Source organism: Asterias amurensis, chromosome 1, assembly GCF_032118995.1.
Source record: "Asterias amurensis chromosome 1, ASM3211899v1".
Classification (NCBI taxonomy): domain Eukaryota; kingdom Metazoa; phylum Echinodermata; class Asteroidea; order Forcipulatida; family Asteriidae; genus Asterias; species Asterias amurensis.
Window position 1 is genome coordinate 7,551,032 of NC_092648.1, and position 25,847 is coordinate 7,576,878.

The window sequence follows — 25,847 nt, forward strand, 5'->3', positions numbered from 1 at the left end:
GAAAATAATCACAACATACCTTTAGAAATGAAAATGATTGCCTCTATTACCCACAGATAACTTCTGTTCCTAAAACCTTTTGTAAAATCCTTTCAAATCGTGGTATTCCGTGTGTAAAAACACCATTAAGTTGTGAAACAAGCGGGAGATCGCCATTACTGCGTACATGCGCGTGTCGTACATACATGTACGTGGTACATTCCCTATACTGTCCGCCCACACAGAGCTTGGGATTGATACAAAATTAAAACACTGCGATGTTTACTTGATCTTAACTTTTTAGAGACCCATTTTGTTAATCTTTGACCAATGGAAAGTATTTACTTTACAGTTTGTGATCGGAGCTGGGGTTAGTTTTCTTTGTCACATGAAACTTAAATACAGTGGACACTATTGGTAATTGTCAAAGACTAGCCTTCACAGCTGGTGTATCTCAACATGTGCATAAAATAACAAACCTGAGAAAATGTTAGCTCAATCGGTCATCGAACTTGCGAGATAATAATGAAAGAAAAACACCACCCTTGTCACACAAAGTTGTGTGCGTTTAGATGGTTGATTTCGAGACCTCAAGTTCTAAACTTGAGGTCTCGAAATCAAATTCGTTGAAAATTACTTCTTTCTCGAAAACTATGGCACTTCAGAGGGAGCCGTTTCTCACAATGTTTTATACCATCAACCTCTCCCCATTACTCGTTACCAAGTAAGGTTTTATGCTAATAATTGAGTAATTACCAATAGTGTCCACTGCCTTTAAGTTAAATATTAAACAATTGACAAAACAAAATCTCACCAAGGTAAAACTCCATAATGGTTAAGACCACAATGGTCCCTGAAGGTTAAATACGTGCAAGACTTACACAGTCTCACTCATAACACAGACCAATCCTGATCCATGGGTTTGAATCCCACCCAAGTAATATGCCTGTGATATTTTGTCCTGGATAGGAAAAAAAAGGAAAACAAATTCTTTATCCCCGATGCTGTATTGTTGCGGTACCCGCTGCCAAAACATAGGATTCGAACTGCCTCTAGCTACCGAGCAATCTCAGTAGTCTAGTTGGTAAGAAACTGCTCTAGAATTGCAAAGGTCGTGGGTTCGAATCCCACCCAAGTAATATGCCTGTGGTATTTTTTCAAAGGACTCTGGAAAGTTCTGAGTTTACCGTGCTAACACACATCAGTGTATGGGTAAAAAAAACAAAATTAATATTATTGAAAATGGTGCGATAAGAATAATAATAATAACTAGAGATAGTGATTGTAAACAATCACAAAGCTGTTCCCGAATGTTTTGTTAATTAAAATTGCTATGCTACAACAAAACACACACATTACAACTATATGATATGAACTGGTCTTTGTATCTGATACTAAATCTAAAGGAGCTTTAACACAAAAAATAAAGGTCAACATGGCGCCATGGTCATTGTGTTGAATAAATTTAACTCAAGTTCAAAAATCGATTGTGTAGTTCTTGAGAAAGAATCCCACTTCAGGTTAACCCAGAAGTAAAGGTCAATACTGGGTAACGGTAACCCATGCTCGACGTTCAATGTCCAAAGAGTCCATAACTGAAAAAAAAAAATTGAAAATCTGTTGTGTAGTTCTTGAAATAAGGTCCCACTTCCGGTTGACCCAAAAATAAAGGTCAACATGGGGTCACACCTACCCGATGCGAATATCCAATGCCAAAGGAGTCCATAACTGAAAAAAGTCTGAAAATCGATTGTGTTGTTTTTGAGATAAGGTCCCACTTCCGGTTGACCCGGAAATAATGGTCAACATGGGGGTTAAAGTTTTCAAAGTTAATATTTTATGCCTAAGTAGTCTATAACTGAAAAAAGTTTGAAAATTGGTTGTGTAGTTCTTGAGAAATGGTCCCAAATCTGGTTGACCCGGAAGAAGAGGTCAAAATGGGGTCATTGACTTTCCCCAACAAAATTTAATGCCTAAGGAGTCTATAACTGAAGAAAAAAATTAAATCGGTTGTGTAACTCTTGAGATATGATTCCACTTCCGGTTGACCCAGAAGTAGAGGTCAAATTGGGGTCACGGTTACCCAAAGCAAATCTCCTATGCCTAAGAAGTCTATTACTGAAAAAAACTTTGAAATCGGTCGTACACTTCTTGAGATAAAGTGCTGCAAAGAAAAACTCATTACGCTTCTAATTAGCATAAATTAACATGTGATGACGGCACAGTCTTAGTTTTTCGTACCAATAAATTTCATTAGGTACACGATGGTATGTAACTTATCCCAATCCAATGCCTTTTACAAAAACCTATTAAAACATACGTTCGCTTTAACAAAAACCCTAAACCATCGTAGGAATCCAATGTACAGTGTAAGCCTACATGTATGTGTACAAATCTAATGGAGTATGTACAAAGTAAAAGGTCCAGAACGCGGTTAGAAAACCAATAAAAAGTTGCCAGCGTCATGACAACGTTATAGACTCCCCTCAAGAAGTCCCCGACCCATGAAGATGAACATTGTATTGCATTAACCATGGAGAAAGTGTATCACTGCTATGAAAGCGACTGCATCCACTTTATGAAGTACATGTATCACGTTGTACCCATGACGCCAAGATTTTCAATTAATCGTTAATTATTGACGTTCTTTGATTGCTTTTAATGGACTGAAACATCTCTTATTAGAATCAGTTAATTTTTCAACAAAGAATATGAAATTTTGAAAACGAACAGATAAATTATTTTGAAGTTATTGTCAGTTATTGTGTTTTTGACTTGTAAAACATTTCCACTTTAGCGCCATATGTTTTGTACACAGAAAATAAAACGCGCAAACGTATAACGTCATGATGGCGTGACTGAAATTGTTAGGCTGGAAATCATATGCTCACGTATCCACCCTGCTGGGTGTTCAAGGTGCCAGGTATTTAAAACAAACTTATCCCACGGATAGAGAGGGCCTCCTTGTACGATCGATACTCAAAGCTGCATAATAATAGTAATAATAATAATACTCTATTCAAGCATATCACAATACATACGGATAAAACACATTAAGAAAAACACAATTAGTTCAAAAGTATAAAATAATTAGAAAATCAACAATGACCAAAAGAAGACTGGGCCTTGATGACATCAGACAGATCACACAATGCCGGCTTCTCTTACCAGAGCAGACTGGCTTCCGACCGGGGGTATCATGCTCTAGCCAAGTAATCAACTTGACACACAGTCAAAGGGGCGGATGAAGGATTTTCCAATTGTGGGTCGTGAACATTTTCCAAGCGAAAATGATAAAAGCAATGTTTGGCACTTGCGTGCAAGAAACACGAAACACTATTGGCATGGGCGAAGCAGCAAGATTGTTATTTACAATAATTAAGGAATGTTCACATGTGCAGAGAGAGAATATTATAAACATTCAATTTTTTTCCCCAAAAAACAAGGAAGCAAAATAAATTGTCTTTCACCAAGCAGGGAGAAAATAAGCGGCGTTCAAATTGAGGGCAGATTCAGGTATTTTTAAGTTGGCAATTTTGTATTACATTTTGTGCACTGATACAACTACATGTTAGAAACGTGTAACAATCTGAATAGGAAGAAACTATAAATAACTAGAAATGTAGTGTTTGTGAAGTTACAAACACACAAACACTAGGAAAAGCCATTAACAAGGTACTCTTCTTCATACTCTTCTAAGGGATTCACCTTGTCCCTAAAAAATCTTGGTGGACACTGGTGTTGGCGACCATGACGATTTTCTTGTTCGTCATCCTCCTCTTGTGCAATTAAGAAGATTTGTAGCCCATCCATCCTGTCCACCTTTCTACTTTTCTGTGTACATATCTGGCTTCTAAATGGCTCAGGATACTCGCTAAACAACCCCCGTACCATGTTTAAGAATTGCTATTGTTTGTTATACATGTAAACACATGTTTAACTCTAATGGTCATTTAAATGCGGCTAACTTAAAGCAAGCTTTGTAGTACCTGTTTGAAGTTAGACACAAGGTTTATACAGTGACTACTAATTTATACGCATCTAATGGGTTAAACGGCTTTCGTAGTTACGGCCCTAAATGTCTACGTTGTGAGTAATTTTCATAGATAAAGTTACACACATTTTGTTTCAAAAAATAGTCCCTTGAATAAGAAGCAAGACTGGTGGTGGAGGCTGACACTGAAAACCTAAAAACTTCACTATGGTTGGGCTCTACTTGTTTCTTAGATCATTATTGGTATTACTTTTCTGCCAACAATTGTTGCTTCGTCTATGGCTCATCATGTGTTCTTATTTGTTTAAAGTTTATGATAATTCTTGTATACAAATTTAAGAAATAGAATAATAATGATTGTCTCAATCACTTACAGGAACTTGAGAGGTATAGCAGACAAGTGGAGCGGAGGTCTAAAGATCGTGTTATTGGAAGTGGTGACATGTAATGAAGTGACTGATGTGGAAGTGCTAATGTTATTCATCAAAAATGTTTCTACCTGGGCTACATCGACGAAGGTCTCATTTTATACAGTAGTTGACCCTCACTGGCAACTTAAACGGGTTTCCCATCAAGTTCTGACATGGTGTTTATTTGCTCAGGTGATGCACAGGTGGTTCGGATGGGATTGAGCCACATTAAAAAGGAAGGGAAATCAACTTTGTGACGTGCACATTTTCCAATAGACACAGTTCTCATGTGTGTGTTTTTTATTTTATGTTATTTGTCATATAATTTGGTCACATTCATAACTTTTTTGCAAAATCACTTTGCTTGGGTTACAAATGTATTACTAATGTGAAATTGGTGACAGGAATTCGTTTTGAAAATTAAAAGATAGTATGTGTTGAGCGTTGTTTTGCTGCACATCATGCTATCTTTCAATTTCGAAAGACGTAATTTTCAAGTTGACCTATTCACTTTAGGAAGAAACTATAAATAAATAGCAAACTTGTGGGTACAACCATGTGTAATGGGAGCGTTGACTCTGAAAAGAGCTGGTTTCGAAGAGCATGTTGCAAAGCTTCAAGCAATACTTTTCATAATGTATAAACAGTAAAGTGTAACAACTTCTACAGTTTAGCCTGGTTCATACTTCCATGGAATGCAAGGCGAATTTTAACGTCACAAAAAAATTCGCAAGGAATAACTCACAACAGTTTAACTGTGTTCAACTCCTGCAAAAGGTGTGCTGCAAGGGCAGCCCTGTGATGTCAAAATTTGCTTCATTTTTGCAGGAAGTATGAACCGGGCTTCAAGTCTAGATTCGTAACGAATCTACAGTTGAGTTGCAGATTCATAAAACTAATCTACACTTTCATCAATAGAGGGACGTCACAGAAACGGTTATAGAAATGGTACAAATAAATTAGGACTTTGTTCAGTGTTTTAACACACTTACAGAACCCAACAAATACTCAAAAAGAGTTGATGATCGGATGCATACTTTTTGAGACTGGTCTCAAAATTTGCTAGTTTATTATGTGATTATGAGTCAATTAATGAACGAATAATGCTCATTTAGTTCTTTTAAACTTCATGACTTAAGCTTTGATACGGCTTACAACGTGTGATGATAGCACTTTTTTTAATTAGGCTCTATATGATTCTACAGTGGCTGATTTCCGCCTACAGCAAAAGACCTTTTCAGTATGCCGTTTTAACACCCCATATAGCATTATAACGCTCTTTTACAGCATTGTAATGCTTTCAAGTTAAAGCGTTATTATGCCTATGGCGTACGCTGGTTTTTTTTAGTGTACTTGGACATTATGACATATTAAGCCTATTTCTGTGACGTCACTCTATTGTTAAAAGTGTAGATTATTTTTACGAATTTACACTTAACTGTAGATTCGTTACGAAACTGTAGATTGAGTGTAGATTCATTTGAAACTAAAGTAGGCCTAAATAGTTCAACTTGAAGTTACTGTCTTTTCACACTGAAAGATAGCATGAAGTGCAACAAAACATAGCTGAACAAAAACATTTTCCAGTTGAGTAAAATCATTTTAGTATCACTATTTTTTTAAACTGAGCAAACTGACGTCGTACACGATAATAATGCAAAAAAATATGACCAATCGTCGCTTGACAACGTATACGAAATTAGATAGAAACTAGTTGTACCTGTTAGTGTTGTTACTAATTGAGAAATCCAATTGATTAAAACTGTTTCATAACCAACGGGGGTAGAGATTAGAGACTCTAAAGTGTAGATTTGTTATTACAATGTACGAGCATTCGGCCCCCTAATTCTATTCACAAATCTACACTTTCTCGTCCATTCTCCTTAACATAATGTCCTAATTTACGACATTATAACGCCCTAGCTAAGTGTGAAAAGACATACTTTGGGATTAGGACCGTTTTATTATTTATCAATACCATGGTCAATCAATTTCGACATCAATATTGTGTCAAAATAAAGTTGATTTAACCTCGGCAAAAAAATATTATGTCCAGGTCAACAATTACCAATTAGTATACATTGCACACAAAAACAATCAGGCATCCTTTTTGACTCTCCCTTCGTCCACCATTTCCACCACAAATGCCGCACCTTTACAGAGGAGTTTCAAAATGCAGCATTTATTTCATCACAATATTGTTGACATTTTACACACATATTGAATTAACAGACGTGTGCGTAGTATTTAACTTATTGTAAAAAAAATTTGTAGATGATTTTACCATGCATCTTAAACATTGTTCTGACGTTGCTTCAATAATAAATAAGGGAATAAAAGGGTAGTGACGAGTTCTTACACGGCCGTTTTAAGCCGGCAGGGTCAAATTGCCGTGTGATAAAGGCCCGAGCCGAAGGTGAGGGCCTTTATCGCATGGCAACAACCCTGCAAGGTTTTAAACGGACGTTTAAGAACGAGTCACTACTCTTTTATTCCCATTCATAAATGCCCTTTTGTTAAAAAACGTAAAATCCATACAATTACAGACACTAGCTTTGACAGTTGAAAATTCAAGGTTTGAAATATTTTTGCAAAAACTTTGTGAAGAGTCTGTTGTGCGTGGGTTGTGTTGTGTGCACGCTCTGTTACTTATAGCTATGAATTGCGCGCCTGACACTCGAAAGCCAGCCGGTTATAAACACTGGTCATTATCAAGCGTTTAAACACCCCCATGTGACGCGCTTTCCACCAATAGGAGTAGAGGAACTGACTGGGGTTTCATGAATGCTGATTAATAAATGAAATAGTCAAATGATGATCACATAGTTAATTATAAAGGGTATATGTACTTTTCCTAACAAAAAACACAATGTCCACAGATTTACATTAAACTTACATAGTTTGAAGATTGTGATAGTAGAAAACTTCCCTTGAAATTTTACTTACTGAGGTGCTGTAGTTTTTGAGAAATGAGTAAAAGTAATAATTTTCGTCTCGGTTTAGCATGTAAAAACGTATTAACCAGTTATGCTATGGCTTTGGTGTAATATCATAACTGGATTTTACATGCTAAAATCATTTTGGTCTCAGGAGACAAAAATGATTTTGTGACTTGTTTTACTAATTTCTCGAAAACTACACAACCTTAGTTAGTAATATTTGAAGAGAAGCTTTCCACTACCATTATCATCAAACCCTGTAAGTTATGTAAATCTTTAGACATTTTAAAAATCTAATCGCCGCCAGAGGGCGCCCTTGAATTTTCTTGTAGGAGATGTTTTTGTGGCAAATTTTATGATAATTAGCCGTTTTGGTTGGACTTCCCACAGGTTGTTAAAGCCGCGTCAAACTACAGCACCCCCAAATTAAACATGCCACTAGAGGGCACCCTTGAATTCCCCCCCCCCCCTCTAACGAGAAAAGGTACCTGTCGCTAGAGGGCGCTCTTGATTTTCCCCGATAAATAAAAGGGCGCCCTCCATCAGCAGCTTATTATTTGTTTCCATTTTTTTAAATATTTGTTTTTTAAGGATTTTGTTGTAAAAGCTTCCCTTACCGAGTTGCTGTAGGTTTTGAATAATTAAATGTCACACAAATAATTCTCGTCTTAGTTTGAAAATAAATTGACACAAATATTCTTCTCACTGAGATAAAAATACAGCACCTCAGCAAGTAATATTTTAAGAGAAGTTTTTACCATCATTATCTTGAAACTGTGTAAGGTGAATCTGCGGAAACTGTGTTTTTCTTAGGTTACACAAGTAAAAACAATTACACAGTTGTTTTAAAGAGGCTGTTCGATTTAATACCGAATTTCAAGGATTTAAATATTTTAAATGAGGTAGATGATTTTACTCATTTCTCAAAAACTGCAGGACCCCCAGCATTTTTGATTTATGATTTTTGTCTCCGAAGATTTTTAAAGATTTAAATATTTTAAATGAAGCAGAATTTTCGAGCGTTGTCTTTATTGGTACCCACATTTTAAACCATTTCCGACCACGCTGAGATTGAACCAGCTTCAGCACGCTCATGCTTCTTAAAATACATAAACTATTAATTAGCTTAGTCTGACTCTGAGCACTTTTAATTTGTTTTCGTCTCCGATCTCACAGTAGCTCCAGCACACCCATGCTTCAAATCTCAGACCAATCTGAGCTCTTTGAAATGTGTTGCACATGTCTTTAGTCTGAGCGGTCTCAAACTTACACCGTTTAAAGATAATGACAGTAGGAAGCCTTACCTTAATTTATTACTTGCTGAGGTGCTGTAGTTTTTCAGAATTTTGTTTGTGGACATGTTTTGTGGACATGTTCACTTTTAGCAAATTGACTCCGATCTCTGAAATTCGCCCATACAGAATCTCAGTTCAATTTGAACACACACTCGCACATCGAGGACTTTTAGCACAGCGAGGACGTCCTCGCTTTGAAAAATTGTGATAAATGCAGCATTATAGCCAGTATGGACGCCACTGAGATATCTAAGCTTTTGGGACTAATCCTCGGTTTACGTCATTTACGAGAGGAGTATGTATGAGTTAACACCGTTCTGTTGCCGGTTAGCATTCTTGGATGGTTACATCGCCCTCTGTTGATATGAAGTTTCCTTTAGTAGAGGCGGCCATTTCTAATTCTGAACTCATTTATGCATGACGGTTAGCATATTCGATTTGAGTCGGGTAGCGTGGCCAGTTGCAGCTGTCATGGGGACGCATCATAAACATTGAGTGCATTGCATCCACCAGGACCCTAGAGTCAACCATTCGACCCATGGCAGCTCTCGAGAGAAGACAAGAAATGGTGAGTGATCTGAGTGTAAATAAACTTCCATGTAATCTTTACTGTACTGACTACATCACTATATACAGTCGTTTGACCAGTTAACGATTCCTTACACTTGTCAACAAACACATAGTTAAATGATTTAGGACATAACCAATGTATGTTTATGCATGTGATAACCCCTAATAATACGTACCCCAGTTGGAATTACACAAGTTCATTCGAACCAAAGTCAATTCGTACCCAAGTAAATTTGTACCCGAGTCAATACGTACCCACCAAGTTCATTCGTAGCCAAGTCAATTCGTACCCGGCTGTACTGATACCCAAGTAAACTCGTACCTGAGTAAATACATTGGTTTGCTACTGATTCAGAATGGACAAAACCCATCCCTTACCGGTCAAACGGTTAACGGGTGACGATACTCAACTAAAATACTAGAAGCAACTAGTAATATTTGTGTCAATTATTGGGTGAGGGTGTTATGACACGGTCGCACTCAATACGGACAACTCACGACAACTATTTTTAAATGCACTTAAACAGAACATTTGAACGTAATTCAACCATTAAATATGTGCACAAGAGTCATATGCATCGAAATCACTTTCAAACTGTTGAAGAAATTGTATTTGTAACTGTAAAAAAGGTGTTTTTTACCCCGAGTTTACTAACGAACGGAAATATTTTCGCCATTTTGTCTTTCGACGTACTTGGACGATTCTATTAAACCGCAGGGGGCGAGGTAATTTCTGAGCGCTGAGTTTTATGTTTTCGTTTTGGTTTTAGCTGCCGATTGTTTCTTTCTTGTTAGTAACTAAGCCGCCACTCTGGAATTCGGAGTTAAAAGGGGAAACTGAAATATAATATTGTTTTAGACTCCATGAAAGACATTTTTAACAAGAGTAAATACTCATCTTGCATATTGTATCACCCCTGCGGTATAATAGAATCGTCCAAGTGCGTTGAAAGACAACATGGCGGATATTGCCATTCGTTACTAAATTCGGGGTGACGAACACCTTTTCTACAGTTACAAATTGTTTCCACAGTTTGAAAGTGATTTGGGTGCATATGACTCTTGTGCATATATTTAATGGTTGACTTATGTTAAAATGTTCTGTTAAAGTGCACTTAAACATTGTTGTCGTGAGGGGTCGTGAGTTGTCGGTATTTAGTGCGACCCTTATGACATGTTCCACTAAACCGATCGACTTTTGTTCGATGAATAACGTATATGTGACATCATTTTTATGTCTTCTTTCTAGTATGAAGAAGGGGACAGCGTCATGGCACTGTGGCCTCCAAACTCGTCATGGTATCCAGCTGTAATCACCTCCATAACCAAAGGTATTTAAACAAGTATCATTACTTTTGTACTGTGGACACACGAAATTACAGTTCCACACCCTTATTGTGATCCACATCACGTGAAGAGCACGTTTTAAAGATGTCACAAAGTTGTATGTTTCCCCCCCCCCCCAAATGAAATACAAAATAATAAACCGTTTGCCTTTCATTTTTCAGGGAAGTCACTAATCAAGTACTGTGTGCGTTACAATGATGATGGCATCACACGCTCCTTATTTGAGCACCAGGTGAGTAAATGATGATGTCATGTATTAATTCCATGCTATGTTTCTTCATAATATATTATGTTCTGTACAATTGGGACGTTTTTCCAAGGTTTACGTGTTGAGGCAAACCAATGTCCTATCTAAATGTAACAGAGTGCAAAACCACTTGCTGTTTACGGCAAGCGACTCGCTTTATAGTAAAAGCTGCATAATGACCAATCCGTGCCACCCCCCCCCCCCCCCACCCCCTGTTGGAAAGGATGCATTAAAGTACAGGGCTGTATGCTTCGTTTTTGAAAGGGCAAGGGCACCAAGGCATTTTCTATTTGGCAAAGGGCACCCTATGAGGAAATTGTAAATTTCTACTGGAGCATTTCAAGGGCACCAAGGCAATGACAAGGGGCAACGGAGGCAATCGCCTCCGTTGCCTCCGTGAAGTATCAGCCTGAAAGTAACACGTTGCCTTGGATCGGTCGAGTTGGTCTTTTAAAGCGTCCCGTAACCGTTTGTTATAAAATCGATATGGTTAGAAAGATGTTGTAAAAGTAGAATACGATGATCAACACAAATATGCCTCGAAATTGCGTGGTTTTCGTTTTACCTCGTTGACAAACACGGTCAGCCATTAATGGGAGTCAAAACTTGGATTCCCATAAATGGCCGACCGTGTTCGTTCGCGACGTAAAATGAAAACCGTGCAATTTTGAGTGATACTTGTGTGGATCATTATATTCTATACCATATGTATTTCATAACAACGGTTTCAAACGCTTTTCATAGACCAACTCGACCGATCCAAGGCAACGTGTTCCTTTAAGTTCTGACTAGCTTAGTGCTTATGTATTATTTGCCTATCAATTTAAGGCACGCTGATCCACTCAATCGTATATATTTAATTCGTGTCATAATCCTAATCATATCTCAGTGGTGTTAATTATGTCATTTATCTTTTCCTTGCTAGCTGGCCCATCAAACATCAGTTTTCAGTCTGATCCTTCAAGTTCTGTCAACCCCAACCTGGAATGACGATGACCCACAAGCTATTTTTCAGTCTGATCCTTCAAGTTCTGTCAACCCCAACACCAGTTCCTGGAATGACGATGACCCACAAGCTATTTTAGAAACTGCCGAGCTTCACCAAAGCAATGAAGCTGTATGATGTGAAACAAATGATTCTAGTGAGAAGTGTGTCGTAACAGTCATGCAGACCGCTAATGTCGGTGGACAAAGGAAATGGGACAAAAAACACTATTGCTTTTACTGTGATGAGCCTCAGGCCAAGTAACCCCGTCATCTTCAGTCGCGTCACAAAGAGGAGGGAAGTTGTAGAGATAGCATCGGAGACCGACGTTAGTGCCCGCAAGAAACTGCTGTTATACATCCGCAACATTGGTAATCACAGACACAATTGCCAAGTCCTTAGAGAGGGAAAGGGTGTCCTTATTATAGTATACAGACCAAATCCTGAGGCATCTCCACACGCAGATGGACCATGCATACATTGATATGGCTATTACGTGCGTCTTGATCTTTGGCGTCATCAGTGCCCACTTAAGCCTGCGCTACCTGCACAGACTGATGGTAGCAGTAGGATAGGTCGTGTTAGGGGCGAGTAGCTAACAAGAGTGATTTGTTAAAACCACCCCCTGCTGGTGTATCTTTCCAGTTGAACAAGGTTCTTAGTTCTATGAGGAGAGACAATGTTGGTCTGAATGTCAAGAATGATTCTTTGATTCTGGAAGTTGCCAAACGTGAATACCTTAGACTTGGCCACGATTTTACACAACATGGCTACATTCGGAACAAACTACGAGAACTTGGTCGTCTTGTTATACAACTGAGACAAAACACCCACCAACCAAATGCATCACTGGAAGTAATCGTGCATCCCCGCCATCTGAATGATATCGTCAAGGCTGTTCATGATGTCGCCGGATTCAGTGTAGGAAAACAGATGTACATGTATCACGTTCCATCTCTAGCACTCAAGATTGGACATTCCATCAAGAGATGTGCACTCATACTGCAAGCAAGTGCTTTAGAGTTTAATCTTAGGCAAAAAGCGGAACAGGCCGAACAGTTTAGCCAGTTATGTGAAATTAAATGGCCAGATCTTGTGTCAACCCATGCCCACAGAACACTGTACCAAGGAAAGCGCAACAAACGTGCTGATCTCCCCACAAATGCAGATGTGGTGAAAATCTCATCGTTCCTTCATGAAACTGGCAACAGGGAAGTGCAGCTCCTACACTCTGCTAAGGGCCATGAAATTACACCAGCTTGGAAGAAATTGAATGAAGTCACACTGTACTATCTCATTATCTTCAACTGCAGACGACAGGGGGAAGTATCCAAAATGAAACTGGAAGATTTTCACATGCGCAGTAGTGCAGCCATTGTGAATGGTGATTGCGTGATGACTGATCTTGAACCGCACCTCTGTAAAATGTTCAAAGTCATTGAAATAGTTGGTAAGACGGGCAGAACTGTTCCTGTGCTTCTTGGTACTGATGTGATGGCGTGGTTGAAGGCTCTGGTCGCAAATAGAAATGCAGCTGGAGTGGCACAAGACAATATGTTCTTATTCGCACGAAGTTGTTACGGAGGCTCAGGTCATATACGAGGAAGCGACTGTCTACGAGCATATGCAAATGGCGGGCCTTGAGAATGCTGATAGCATGCTGTCTACAAAGCTTCGTAAACATGTAGTGACTGTTTCACAAATTCTGGCCTTGAATGAACATCAGCTTGAAACACTTGCAGACTTCATGGGTCATGATTTGCGGGTCCATCGTGAGTACTACCAGTTGCCAGACACAGTCCAGAGGGTTACCAAACTGTCTAGACTTTTCCTGAGCTTGGAGAGAGGCAACTTGGTTTCGCAACATGGCAAATCTGTGGAGGAGTTGCATGTTACTGGAGGTAAACAAACCCGTGTCTATTTCATTCACTTACCCAAATAGCCACTACTTATGCATATTTCATAGCCGACAGGCTAATTCGCTAGAAAAATTGACAACCAGAGGGCGCCCTCTCGCGCCCACCCAGCATGCTACGTAGTAGCTCTGCCAAAATACGTCCTCCTTTTTCTAGCGACCGTACGTGGTAGACGTGAGTTTTTTCCACCCTCTTGCTTTAGCTAGAGTACTTGTACGTTCGCTTTATTCCTATAAAGATTACAACCAGTTCATTAGTAGAGTTTTCAGTCATTTTGAGTGACATTTTGGAAGAACCAGAGACGTCTTTTCTGTTACACTTATCCCCGAATTCTTGAGAATTATTGCATGATTTGCTAAGATATATATTCTGAATTCTGTCGAGACCCGAGCGCGAGTAGCACTCGGGGTCCTCGGGGATCGAGTACATCCCCTTACCTTAATTTCCAAGTGTATATATATTATTGTTGTGTCTCCGTGTCTTCCTTAATTTAATTAATTACGATATATAAATTAACTAGCGTCTCACCTCCGTGTGGGACTCCCTCCGGGAGCAGTACTCCCGTCCGTGGTAGAAAAGCTATTTTTTCTAGGGTCAGTGTTCCACACTCGTGGGACTCCCTACTCTCCGAGAGAAGTACTCCCGGCCGTTGTAGTAGGAGGCTGACTCCAGGGCTCAATAATTTACGATTGGCTAACGTTCTTCTGGTCGCGACCAGTCGAACTCCCCCCGCCCGAGAGAAGTACTCTCGGCCCGGCGCAGGAAGTTAGCGGAGAGAGCTTGGGTATACCGGCTAAATCCGTTCCCTTCCCCTGCTCGCTCCCCCTCGCTCCAGCGGAGAGCGTGGGCGCAAACGAAAATATATACGGGGTATACCGGCCCCTGGCCTCTCCCTTGCCCCGTCTGTTTTCGTACTGAGCGGGTCCCCGAGCTACCAGGAATCTATGCCGGTAAAGCCGTTCGATAAATTCCATGGTCAGCCATTTTCCTTCCTCGACACCGCGGTGACTTGGATCGAGGGACTATTGAGGGCGCTGTTGTGAGAAACATCGACCGGACGGTCTTTTTTCTTCCCACATACACAGTACCGCCCGGAAAGAGGGACGAACTTCAGTACCGGTCAAAATTGAAAAAGACTGCGCTACTGCACGTACAGACCCTAGCGTCTCCTATCACTATCCACGTGATATTAACGCATTAGCGATTTTTTCTTTCGCGCGATTTTCCAAATAATAATAATAATAAAAATATAAAAAAAATCTTTTTTTTTTTTTTTTTTTTTTTTTTTTTGCGCGACTTACCACAACATATCACGGCGCTCCGCGCGTGACTATTTACAATGGTAAAGAGCACAACTAAGGGCTCGAGTAGTACCAAGGGTAAACCCATGAAAAGTACATCACACTCGAAGCCAACGACTGCAACTTCATTCAGTCCTCGGGCGAAGATTTCCTCAGGATCCTCTACGCCTCAACTATCTTCTGGACTGTTAGCCCAGGCAGGTGAACAAAAGCGAGTGGGCTCAGAATTAAAATTTTCTTCGACCCAATCTTCGCGTTCCGGGCGCTCTGGTCCCCCGCCCGTGGGGCGGACGGACCAGGGACTAGGAGTGAGGGAATCACAGTCCACCTCATTTACGGACCGCTGCTCGGGAATACCAATGACTGATTCAGAGTTTTCCCTGGCCAGCGTGGCTTCAGTCAAGAAGACCAAGCAAAAGCGTTCAGTCTCCTCTTCTGATGACTCTTCAGCTACATTGAAGGTCAAAAAGAAGAAGAAAGAACAGGATACCATATCCCCGTCAGCCTTTATGAAGGCGTTCGATTCAATCAACGCTTCATTGGCAACGATCGCCCAACAGCGATGGGGAGCGGCACCCACCCCACAGTGGCAGCTCCCCCACCATCCACCTTCCCGGACCCAGACCCGGGATTGGTTGTTCAGGGGCCTATCAGAGCAGCCCCAGTCGTTACCAAACCTCCACAGTTGGCAGAGGTAATCGATAGTGGGATGGAGGTGCCTCGCACTCCGGGGCATGAATGGCAATCTTACGGTCATCTCGCTGCACCCTTCAACTACCCTTGAGGCATCCAACGGGGAGGAACCCGAGGGGGAGAGGAACTCACATGAGGCACGCTCTGAGGAAGACGGGCCAACATAACCGGGCAGTTTCTCTTCTTTTGAAACTCAGCTCCGACTGGTGCAACGAGACATGGTTCGGGTACTCAACCTACCAACCGATGAAACCCCAGGGGACTTCCAGTACCCGCAAAAGGACTGTGAGGATTTCTTCACCGTCCCCACCATACCGTCTACTGCAAAAGACAAACTCCAAAGCGATAGCGGTAAAGCCTCGGCTAAGGCGATCTTTGCCGACAAGGGGAAAGCCCGACTTGAGGAACAGATGAGGAAAATCGATGAGGCAGCTCGCTTCGGCGCCAAAGCCAACGCTTTTCTTCTACTGCTCTCGGAATACACTGTCTGCGCCTGTGAGGAGGGCACATCCACCCCAGCGGACATGCTAGCCATAGCTTTTCGCTGTCTAGAGGAAGGCCTTAGGATGTCCTTGGAGCAATTCACCAGAATTTCACTCCAGACTACTCGTTCCAGAAGGACAAATGTACTTGAGACTCTGTACATTCCCTACGAAGGGGCCAAGAAGAAATTAGAGGATATCTCTCTTCTTGGGAACGACCTCTTTGGAGGGCAATTCCAAGAGGTTCTTGAGACAGAGGCAAAACGCTTAAAAACCGCAGTCAAACTAAACCGGGAGGGTGGAGGCGGTGACGCCCTGCTTCCGACTCTGGCCCCCGAACCGGGACCCGTCGGGGGCCGTCTCAGAGATTTCGTAGGGTCTTGGAGCGAGATCACGTCCGACGCATGGGTGCTCGCAACGGTCGAACACGGTTACTGTCTAGAGTTCACGAGCACCCCTCCGTCAGACACCCTGGTTCGCGAAACGCCAGTTCCGGCGAACAGGGAAAAGCGCCTGGCTCTAGAGAAGGAGATATCCTCCCTACTAGAAAAGCAGGCAGTGCGTCTGGTAGTGGACGCAGAACAGTTCCAGGGGTTCCTCTCGACGTTCTTTCTAACGCCAAAAAAGGGAACTATGGAATGGCGACCTATAATCAATCTCAAAGCGCTCAATCGGTTCATCAGACTGAGACGCTTCCGGATGGAAACACTAAAAGTGATCCTGGAATCGCTACCCAGGGCGGTATGGGCAGCGTCAATCGACCTCAGAGACGCTTACCTCCACATACCAATCTCTTCAGGGCACTCCCGATACCTCCGATTCAGATATCGGGGGCGCACCCTGGAGTTCACGACCCTCTCATCTGGACTCTCAACGTCACCAAGGGCGTTCACAAGAGTCACACGAGCAATCGCAGCCTATCTACGTCGTCGGAATATCATGATCTACATGTACCTGGACGACTGGCTGATTGTCGGCAGATCGGAAGAGGAAACAGCCCAATATCTGCAGACCACCTGCGAGGTGACGAGGGCTGTAGGCTTCATTATAAACGAAGAGAAATCTCGTTTCATACCAACCCAGTCTCCGACCCTCCTAGGAGCGGTCATTGACCTTCAGAACGGCATTGCCTTTCCCACAACGGAGCGCATCACAGCTCTATATCAGTGCGTGGACCTGTTCCTATCATCCACCACGGCCCCAGCACGGGCCTGGTTAAAACTTCTGGGCTTCATGGCCAGTCTGGTAGATCTGGTTCCATGGTGCCGACTCCGAATGCGACCACTCCAGCTACACCTCTTGTCACATTTCAGGCCGAAAAGGGACTATATATCAATCCTCGTACCAATCAGCAGCCACATCCTTCCTCATCTGCGATGGTGGCAAAAGGAGGAAAACGTCAACTGCGGCCTTGGGTTCCCACTAAGGGCTCCCCAGGTCACAATCTTAACCGACGCATCCAACAAGGGCTGGGGCGCGTCCCCGGGCCCACGGCAGACAGCTGGGGTGTGGGACAAGTTCTTCAAGTCCCAACACATCAACATCCTGGAGCTCCAGGCGGTCATCAATGCCCTACGGCACTTCCAAACCGAGGTCAGGAACCGTGCGGTCCTCATCAGGACAGACAACACGACAGTCGTGTCATATATAAACAGACAGGTAGGCATGCGGTCACCTCAGCTGTGCCTCCTCACCTGGGACTTGAACCTCTGGCTCATCGAGAACGAGGCAACTCTGCATGCAATCCACATTCCGGGAGTGGAAAACACGATAGCGGATGCACTGTCAAGGGGTACAGTGATCCCTACAGAGTGGACCCTGCACAACGGTGTGACCCAACAGATCTTTGCGACAGCGGGTCGACCACACATAGACCTTTTTGCGACAGAGATAAACGCCAAACTCCCGGTATTCTGCGCAAGATTCCATCATCCCAGGGCCTGGGCCACCGACGCCCTAGCCATAGACTGGACAGGCATGTTCGCATATGCGTTCCCTCCGATATCCCTCCTTCAGAGAGTCATAGGGAAAATAGAGCAGGAATCGTGCCGGATTCTCCTTATCGCTCCCTTCTGGCCACGCCAGCCATGGTTCCTAAGACTAGTGAGACTTCTAGTAGGGGACCCCCTGATTCTCCCGGATCGACACCATCTCCTATACCAACCACACTCCCGACTACTACATCCAGCGCCGGGAGACCTCCACCTGGCGTGTTGGCCACTGTCAAACGATCCCTCATTACAGCTGGCCTTTCTGAAGAGGCTGCGACCCTTGCAGCGAAGGGGCGTCGCCTCTCCACACGAAAGGTTTACGACAACCGACTTCAACATTTTAGTCGGTGGTGTGACGACCGCGCTGTGGATCCGACCACTGCATCTTTAGCGATGGTGTCAGATTTTCTAGTTCACCTCTTTAATTCCCAACTGAAGGTGACAACAATTAAGAATTACAGATCAGCCATTGCGGCAGTCCACGAAGGGTTCTCCGATGGCTCCACAATCTCATCGAGCCCCGTGCTAACACAGATACTTCGGGGCATGTTTAACGAAAGGCCCCGAGACAGAGGCTGGTCCCATCCTGGGACTTGGGGCGGGTGCTAGAGAACTTAGCAGCGGTCCCCTATGGGCCGGCACACCGGTCTTCACTGTTGCAACTTTCAATCAAGCTGGCCTTCCTCATAGCTGCAGCTTCAGCTAGGAGGGGATGTGAAATCCAGGCACTTACGATCCAACCGGGACACATCCGGTGGGAACCGGGAGAGGTTCGCCTTGTACCCAAGGCTTCATTCCTTACTAAGAACCAGACGGCAGTTTTTACCCCGCCTGATATCTTCATTCCCGAAATTGCCTCTATATCATCTGTCCGATCAGACAGGCTCTGGTGCCCCATACGCTCCCTCAAATGGTATCTGGAACGTACCAAACCACTTAGAGGGACCTGCGGCCAACTTTTTATCTCGACTACTCCCCCGCATTGTCCAGCCTCCAAAGATACAATCAAACGGTGGATTGTATCAGCAATAAAGTCAGCAAACCCCGACTGGCTGTCAGATAAGGATACAGGCAGTCAGGGACCCATACGTGCACACGACGTCCGTGCCGTGTCAACATCCTGGGCGTTTTTCAGGGGGATCTCCTTTGCAGAGATCTCACAAGCAGCTTGCTGGAAGGGCCCATCAACCTTCACCACCTGCTATCTGCGTGATGTGCTCCAGAACGAAGGGGCTTTTGGGAGAACAGTGCTGTCAGCATCTCAACCCAGAAGGGAGACCCAAGCAAGCGACCCGTCCAGGCACCGCCAGGACAGAGCTTGAGGTGAGCCCCAAAAATATCCCCTGATTTTTATAAGCACTTCCTATCAGTTTGTAGTTTTAAGTCTTTGGTACTTGTCGACTATAGTCTGATTTTTCATAAAGGCGCCTCGCCTACCCAACCTCCATGTTACGGTGCTATTCTATGCATAAGTAGTGGCTATTTGGGTAAGTGAATGAAATAGACTCCCCCCCCCCCCCCCCCACAATAGTGTGGGACGAGTCTATGAATGATACTTACCCAAATAGCCTTCCCGCCCTCCTTCCCCACTAACGGCTCGTGTTCAGGGTTACCTGTAAGATGAGAAAAAGAAGGACGTATTTTGGCGGAGCTACTACGTAGCATGCTGGGTGGGCGCGAGAGGGCGCCCTCTGGTTGTCAATTTTTCTAGCGAATTAGCCTGTCGGCTATGAAATATGCATAAGTAGTGGCTATTTGGGTAAGTATCATTCATAGACTCGTCCCACACTATTGTGGGGGGGGATTTTAACTTGTCTTTCCAAATTAATTCAAACTGTGGTAACCCCCCCCCCCCCCCCCCCCAATAACATTCATTCACTGTACAACCTTCCTGTACGCCCCTGGACTGCCCAGGAAAAGAAAGACGTCACCGAGAGCTTGCAGATATTCATTTTGCTGAAGAAGATTCCAGGAAAACGTGACATTGAATCGTCCTGTCCTGTGGCATTGCAGACCAGAACTTGGAGAAACATTAAAGTGCGTGGAAAATGAGAAGTTTCCATTCAATCCACTTTCAAAATCTAGTTGCTGATGTATCAAACACAATATATAAGTATACAAAGATAATTTCTCGAAATTGTAAAAAGATTAAAACAAGGATTTTTTAAAAAGCCCGTGCGTCGCGATTCTGAAAATGCAGAGGTCACGATTGGTTGTTGCGCAATGGCTGTGACGTCATAAAGGAGACTGACTAAGTCTGGTACCCATACAACTCACGCACGCTACGCAAGCCCCACATGTTATGTGCGTGTATTATCCGCCGATTCTTTCCTCGACGAAGTAAACATGTCAGACTCTGAAAACTCCGGTGACGAATTTTGGGAAGAAATCAGTGTAGATTCTGATGGTTTCAGTGAAGGATCAGAAAGTATCTCAGGGGGATCGGGAGACAGCGATGACGTTGAGCCAGACGATGAGGATGAGGAGGTGGTTCGTGGGGCTGAACCATATAGATTCGAGCCACTGGCAAGACCACGCCAACAGCAAGGTGACGCTGCTGCTGCTGATGACGCCGACCCCGATGAAGAACAAGATGGGAATGACCAAGCTGCCAACAACGAGCGATTGAACAATACCGACTGGTAATTTTAATTTCTGAATAATTGACATAGTATAGTTCACTGATTTTACATAGCCTGTGTATGTAGGCTTTTGCTGATATTGATGAGGGCAAAACACGTACCCATGTGTGTATACCTGAATTTACCTGGTCATTTGGCTCATAAAATCATAGGCCTTTATACTCGCTCGTCTATATCTACACAATCATACATCATACAATGCAAAGACAGCTTTGTTTGTGAGTAGTTTTCTGTAACTGTTAGTGTCTAATTTGTCATGATGTCAACCAAGTGAAATTCAGTTGTGTACATGAATGTTGAGTTAAATTCCATGCCACAGTTCTCTAAAAAATGTCTGACTATTTAATTGTCTTGCTTTTTGAATTGAAGGTGTTCCTGTGGTAAATGTGTGGTGATGGAGTTCGTTCACAACTGCATTTGCTGTAAAGAGATTGCAGCCATACAGGAGAAAATCGTTCATACTGGAGTCGACACTGAGGGTTTCAGTTGTTTTACAGACCATCCCTGGTCTTCGGCTACATGTCTGAACCCCGGAACACTAGAGACAGCGTACTATGCGTACCGACAACAGTAAGGGGCTAGAGCTGTTGAAGGTGACCTTCCACGGTAAGAGTTAATTTTCAATGTTTTTAAATTTCAACTTTTTTTTCTGTAAGATTTTTGAACCGAAATAGAAACACACAACCTGGTTATTATATTCAGATAATCTATTTTATGAGAAACGTGACATACATGAACATGTATCAGGACACTTTTCCCACCCCCAAAGTAAAGACGACTCTCTTGATAAGCCCAATATTCCTTGTTTGAGCCCATTTCGTCAATCCCACTTATCCTGGTAACACTGATACTGGCTAGAACACTGGTCAATTCAACATAACAAATGGACAAATGATATACAGTTTGTTGATTGTAAAACAGAACGGTATTATTTTTTATTTCACAGAAAGTACAGACATGTGTCTTATCGGCAGGTGATCAGGTGGTGTTATGGTTACCTTGGAAGACACAACAGAGTGCCCCTCCCAGCATGCATAATGGGGATAACCAGAACGACTTTCCCTGATGAAGGAGGCAACTATGAAGGGTTTAGATTTCCTGACCTTGATGACATGTAGATTTACAATATAGTAACACATAACTGGATATCAGTAACACTTTTACATGGTTTAGGAGTAAATATACACTTTACAATGTAAATATGATGATAGTCTTTCAAAAATGAGTTTGAACGGTCAAGCGTTTTTGTAAAGTTAACAAAAGAGGCCTTTGCATTTTTTTATTATTTTTTTACACAAAATATTTTACATTCAAAGTTTTGGACTAAATATATTTGAGGGAATGCCATGTTAAATTCATTTTTGTGATGCACTCTTGGATGAGTAGGAAAAATAAAACAGAATTTGTACTTTACAATAAAAAAAATGTACAATTATACGGCACAAGTACATGTGTTTGTTAAAATTCAAGCTCACCACGATGTCAAATTTAAAAAATATGTTGTTGCATTTTTATTTAAAAATGTAGTGGTAGCCATGGCTAGTTATATTGGTTGAGTTCAGTCGAATAGTATTCTAGTGTGCAAACCAAGTAACAATAAATGCATGCTGAAATGAATGCATAATGAATATCAAAGGATTATGCTCTGTTGTGTCGTCACCCCCACCCACCCACCCACCCACCCACCCATATATACTGCAGCAAATGGGTCCCTACACTGACAAATTGAGAAAATATTATGACTGACGATAATCCAAAATTTTTGTTTGAGGAAAAAGGGTGTGAGATGCCATTTCGACTTTTTCAATACCCCAAGGCACAGGTTGCATTCATGAACCTTTGTTTTGGAAGCATGTTTTTTTTATCTTGAGAATTTTGATAAAATCACTGTCGGAGGCATCTTCACTGTATTACCTGTAACAAACTAAACTACATCTTCCCACTGAGCAGTGGAATGCAGACACACCAATTTCATGGGCAAAATAAAATTTCAAAAAAAATCTTTCACTTAGTTCAAAATTGGCACTGCGATTTATTAAATCTTGTGGTTTTTTTATTTTTAGTACAACAGGTTGGTCGAGTCATTAACTATCACCTTAACAAGGAAGTCCTGCTTACAAAGAGTAAATTCTTGGGTCCCAAATATCCAGTTCTCTTTGTGTTTCTTTGACAGTTGAGTGTTTCACACAGAACATCTTATTGTGTTTCTTTTTAGAAATATGAAACTGACCGCATTTGACGAATTCTTGTGTTTTGTTCAGAAGTGGGCAACAGTATAATAAAGATTGTGCACGTAAACATTTAGCTTATTTAAACCAGGCAAACGCAGCATTCCAAGTTGATATTTTTTGTGGCAATTTTGTAGGTCGGTACATGCCTTGCCAGTATCTACTGTAATGTTTCACAAGAATTTATCAAAGGTATTAAAACCAAAAAACTTCCAATTTTGTGTTAGTTGCAACAGTCCTTATCCACAAGTTTTCAATGTACCCTGTTGGTTTACACACAACTTTAACAAAATCACAAAGAATGTGCTAGCGGCAACTTGGCGTTTACTTCTTGCGTTTCTTTCTGGATGAAGGTTCTCCCTCTTGTTGGCCCTCAGTATGCCTTTTGTCAGCATGCTTGCTCTTCTTCTTCTTCTTTGTTGCCATACTTGCTGGAACAACCACACCTTCAGTCCCCTCTGGTCTTCCTACAGGCTCCACCGCTTTACCAAACCTTGACACAAATTCTTTCACAGCCTGTGTTTTGTCAGGGCGAGTTACCTTTGCTGTTAGATATCCAGGATTTGCCTTCAGCTCCGGGTACTTGGCTCTGGTGTCTGCCCCAGCTGCGCAGAGTAACAGAACCTTTTCCATGATCCTCTTGCTGAAATCTATAATGTAATAAAATCAATTATAAGGACACAACCCACAAAGTGCACATAAAACTTCATGTGGATTTGCCTAATCAATTGGTTAACTTTGATGCATGCAAAATATTGCTAGAGGAATGTGAAGGGTGAAAAACTAGGCGCAAATTGTGAAACAAGGAAAATTTTATACACAAAAATAAGGGGGTGCCCCCAAAACAAAGAAGTTGTTCATTTGAAATAAACTGTAAAAAAAGGAGACTTGAACATCAACTGTATCTTACAGAAATTTAGTCTTTGTACTGTGCCCCAAATAAAAAGTAAAAATTACTTAGATCAGTTGAAGTTTATTTGCATAGAAATTATTAATCAGGACAAGAACACCTCTTGTGCCAGCATATGTATGTACTTGCACACAACCATGCACTTACTGTGAGTGGCCTTTATGAGCACCTTCCTGACAGTATATCCCCCCGTGGTCTGCTTGGCCCTTGGATAGCGAATGCTGAATGCTGGATTGCCCTCCCTGTCCATGGCCTGTGCCCTGTTGGTGTTCTCGTTGAAATGAAGCGCAGCAAGGTATATTCTGAAATAAACAAGGATGTACTTGTATGATAAAATGCATGGTGTTGCAGTATGTACTGCCAAAACCTTGGCCGAACCTTTAAATGAAAGCTAGTGGAATGCACAAAATACTAATGCACTGTACAGGTACATTTTGTTTTTACACCTTAATCATCCAACCTAAAAGTTTCACCCAATTATGATCTACTCTTTGAAAAATTGCAAAAATCAAGGGCAGGTCCCATAAATTAGTTAGGGGGGTCAGGCCCATAGTTATTCTTTCTAGTCAATTCCCCATCCCACAGCTTCTAAGGCATACACTACAGATAGCCTTGGGAGATCTGCAGTGCACCTCAACACCCCCCCCCCCCCCCCCCCCCCGCAACCACCCTCTAAAGTATATGGTTAAACCTAGTATGTAGACCAAATTTGCTCACCTGCATAACATGCCCTCATACGAAAATGAAAACATCTTAGGCGCGTACTGGTTAATAACCGAGTGGAAGCCTTCCACCGAGGATGTCTGCATGGATGGCGACAACATTTTCACATCCTTTCTTGTCCACGTGCTGTCCAGAATGGCTGCAACTTTCTTGGCAGAAGCCGACCCTGAAAAATATTCAACAAAAGGTGTACAAACCTTTAGTGACAAATACAGTGTCTGCTGGTCCATGAGAGAACAGTTTTAAAATTCAATTACTTCAAGCTGAATGAAGTCCATGGCATGGCATTGACTTAAAAAAAAAAATAGAAAAAATTTTCAGATAAATTTTTGTATTAATTACTGTTAAATTTACAACCGCATTGAAACTTTCCCCAATGACCATGATTATGAATAATTGGACAAACGAAATCGGTGGTTTGTACATACCCTTGCTCTTTCCCTTTTGAGGTATGCACCCCCAGAGCGCTTACGAGGATCTGTACTCCATGTCTTCTCTGCGGTGCTTGTGCTAGGGCCGGGCTCATCCGACTGAGTCTGCACATCGGCGGACGTCGAAGGAATTCCCGTCGAAGTACTCGGTGTCGGACGTTGATGCATGACCGATACTGTTGGTTGCTTGGGATGATGCTTGGGACATACCCAACTTTAAGTCTGAACCGAAATGGCAAGCCAAGACTTCGCTTGTTCTTAACTGTTTCGTCAATACAATCATCGGTGAAGTGAGCCGGCCGAGCAGACAAAAGATGAACTACCTACATGTAGTGTGAAGTCGGAACGTGTGTTGTTGACGAAACGAACTCATGCTCGCTGGTAGTGCACTATCTTGGGGAAACAACAACCAAAATACTTCGGGATTTTTCAGTATATTACGTGTGCACCCGCCTACAACACACGATTTGGGCATTTTGATAGTGTCGGCACTGAACTTTAGATACACAAATCGAAGATTAAATTATACTAAACTGGGATACAACCAGAGGATAAAATTGTGAGCCCGCATCGCTACGGCGAAAACAAAGCATACACACACACGTTGAAGCTCCTAGTGTACTTCCGCGTCACGTGACTCGATCTCCTTTATGACGTTTTTGGGGTCACGTGCATATCATTATCTCAATGTCCTACTTTTACGTTTTGGGGGCAGAGGGGGTCATGCGAGTGCTAGGGTTGTCGCTTCTTTTTCAAGGTCAAAT

The 25,847-nt window shown here is 42.3% G+C and overlaps 2 protein-coding genes and 2 pseudogenes across 4 annotated transcripts in view; 3 read left to right on the top strand and 1 right to left on the bottom strand.

Annotated features, from left to right (window-relative positions):
* LOC139944494 (cytoplasmic dynein 2 light intermediate chain 1-like) overlaps nt 1–6,634 on the top strand; it is a 416,808-nt gene extending 410,174 nt beyond the window's left edge. For all 3 annotated transcript variants that reach the window (XM_071941536.1, XM_071941544.1, XM_071941530.1), the window contains one exon: nt 4,350–6,634. In XM_071941536.1, the coding sequence (XP_071797637.1) occupies nt 4,350–4,421 (72 nt within the window). In that variant the 3' untranslated portion in view covers nt 4,422–6,634. The remainder of the gene's footprint in view (nt 1–4,349) is intronic.
* A 702-nt stretch (nt 6,635–7,336) lies between these two features.
* LOC139942312 (uncharacterized) lies at nt 7,337–13,708 on the top strand (annotated as a pseudogene).
* Nucleotides 13,709–20,450: 6,742 nt separating this feature from the next.
* On the top strand, nt 20,451–22,419 carry LOC139944515 (P2X purinoceptor 7-like; annotated as a pseudogene).
* A 115-nt stretch (nt 22,420–22,534) lies between these two features.
* Nucleotides 22,535–25,669, bottom strand: LOC139944522 (uncharacterized). The gene is made up of 4 exons (XM_071941567.1): nt 25,081–25,669; nt 24,647–24,818; nt 24,077–24,231; nt 22,535–23,669 (listed from the first exon to the last, which is right to left on the bottom strand). Exons 2-4 carry the CDS (start codon nt 24,751–24,753, stop codon nt 23,344–23,346), a joined length of 588 nt encoding a protein of 195 aa, XP_071797668.1. The 5' UTR covers nt 24,754–24,818; nt 25,081–25,669; the 3' UTR covers nt 22,535–23,343.
* Between the last annotated feature and the right edge of the window lie 178 nt (nt 25,670–25,847).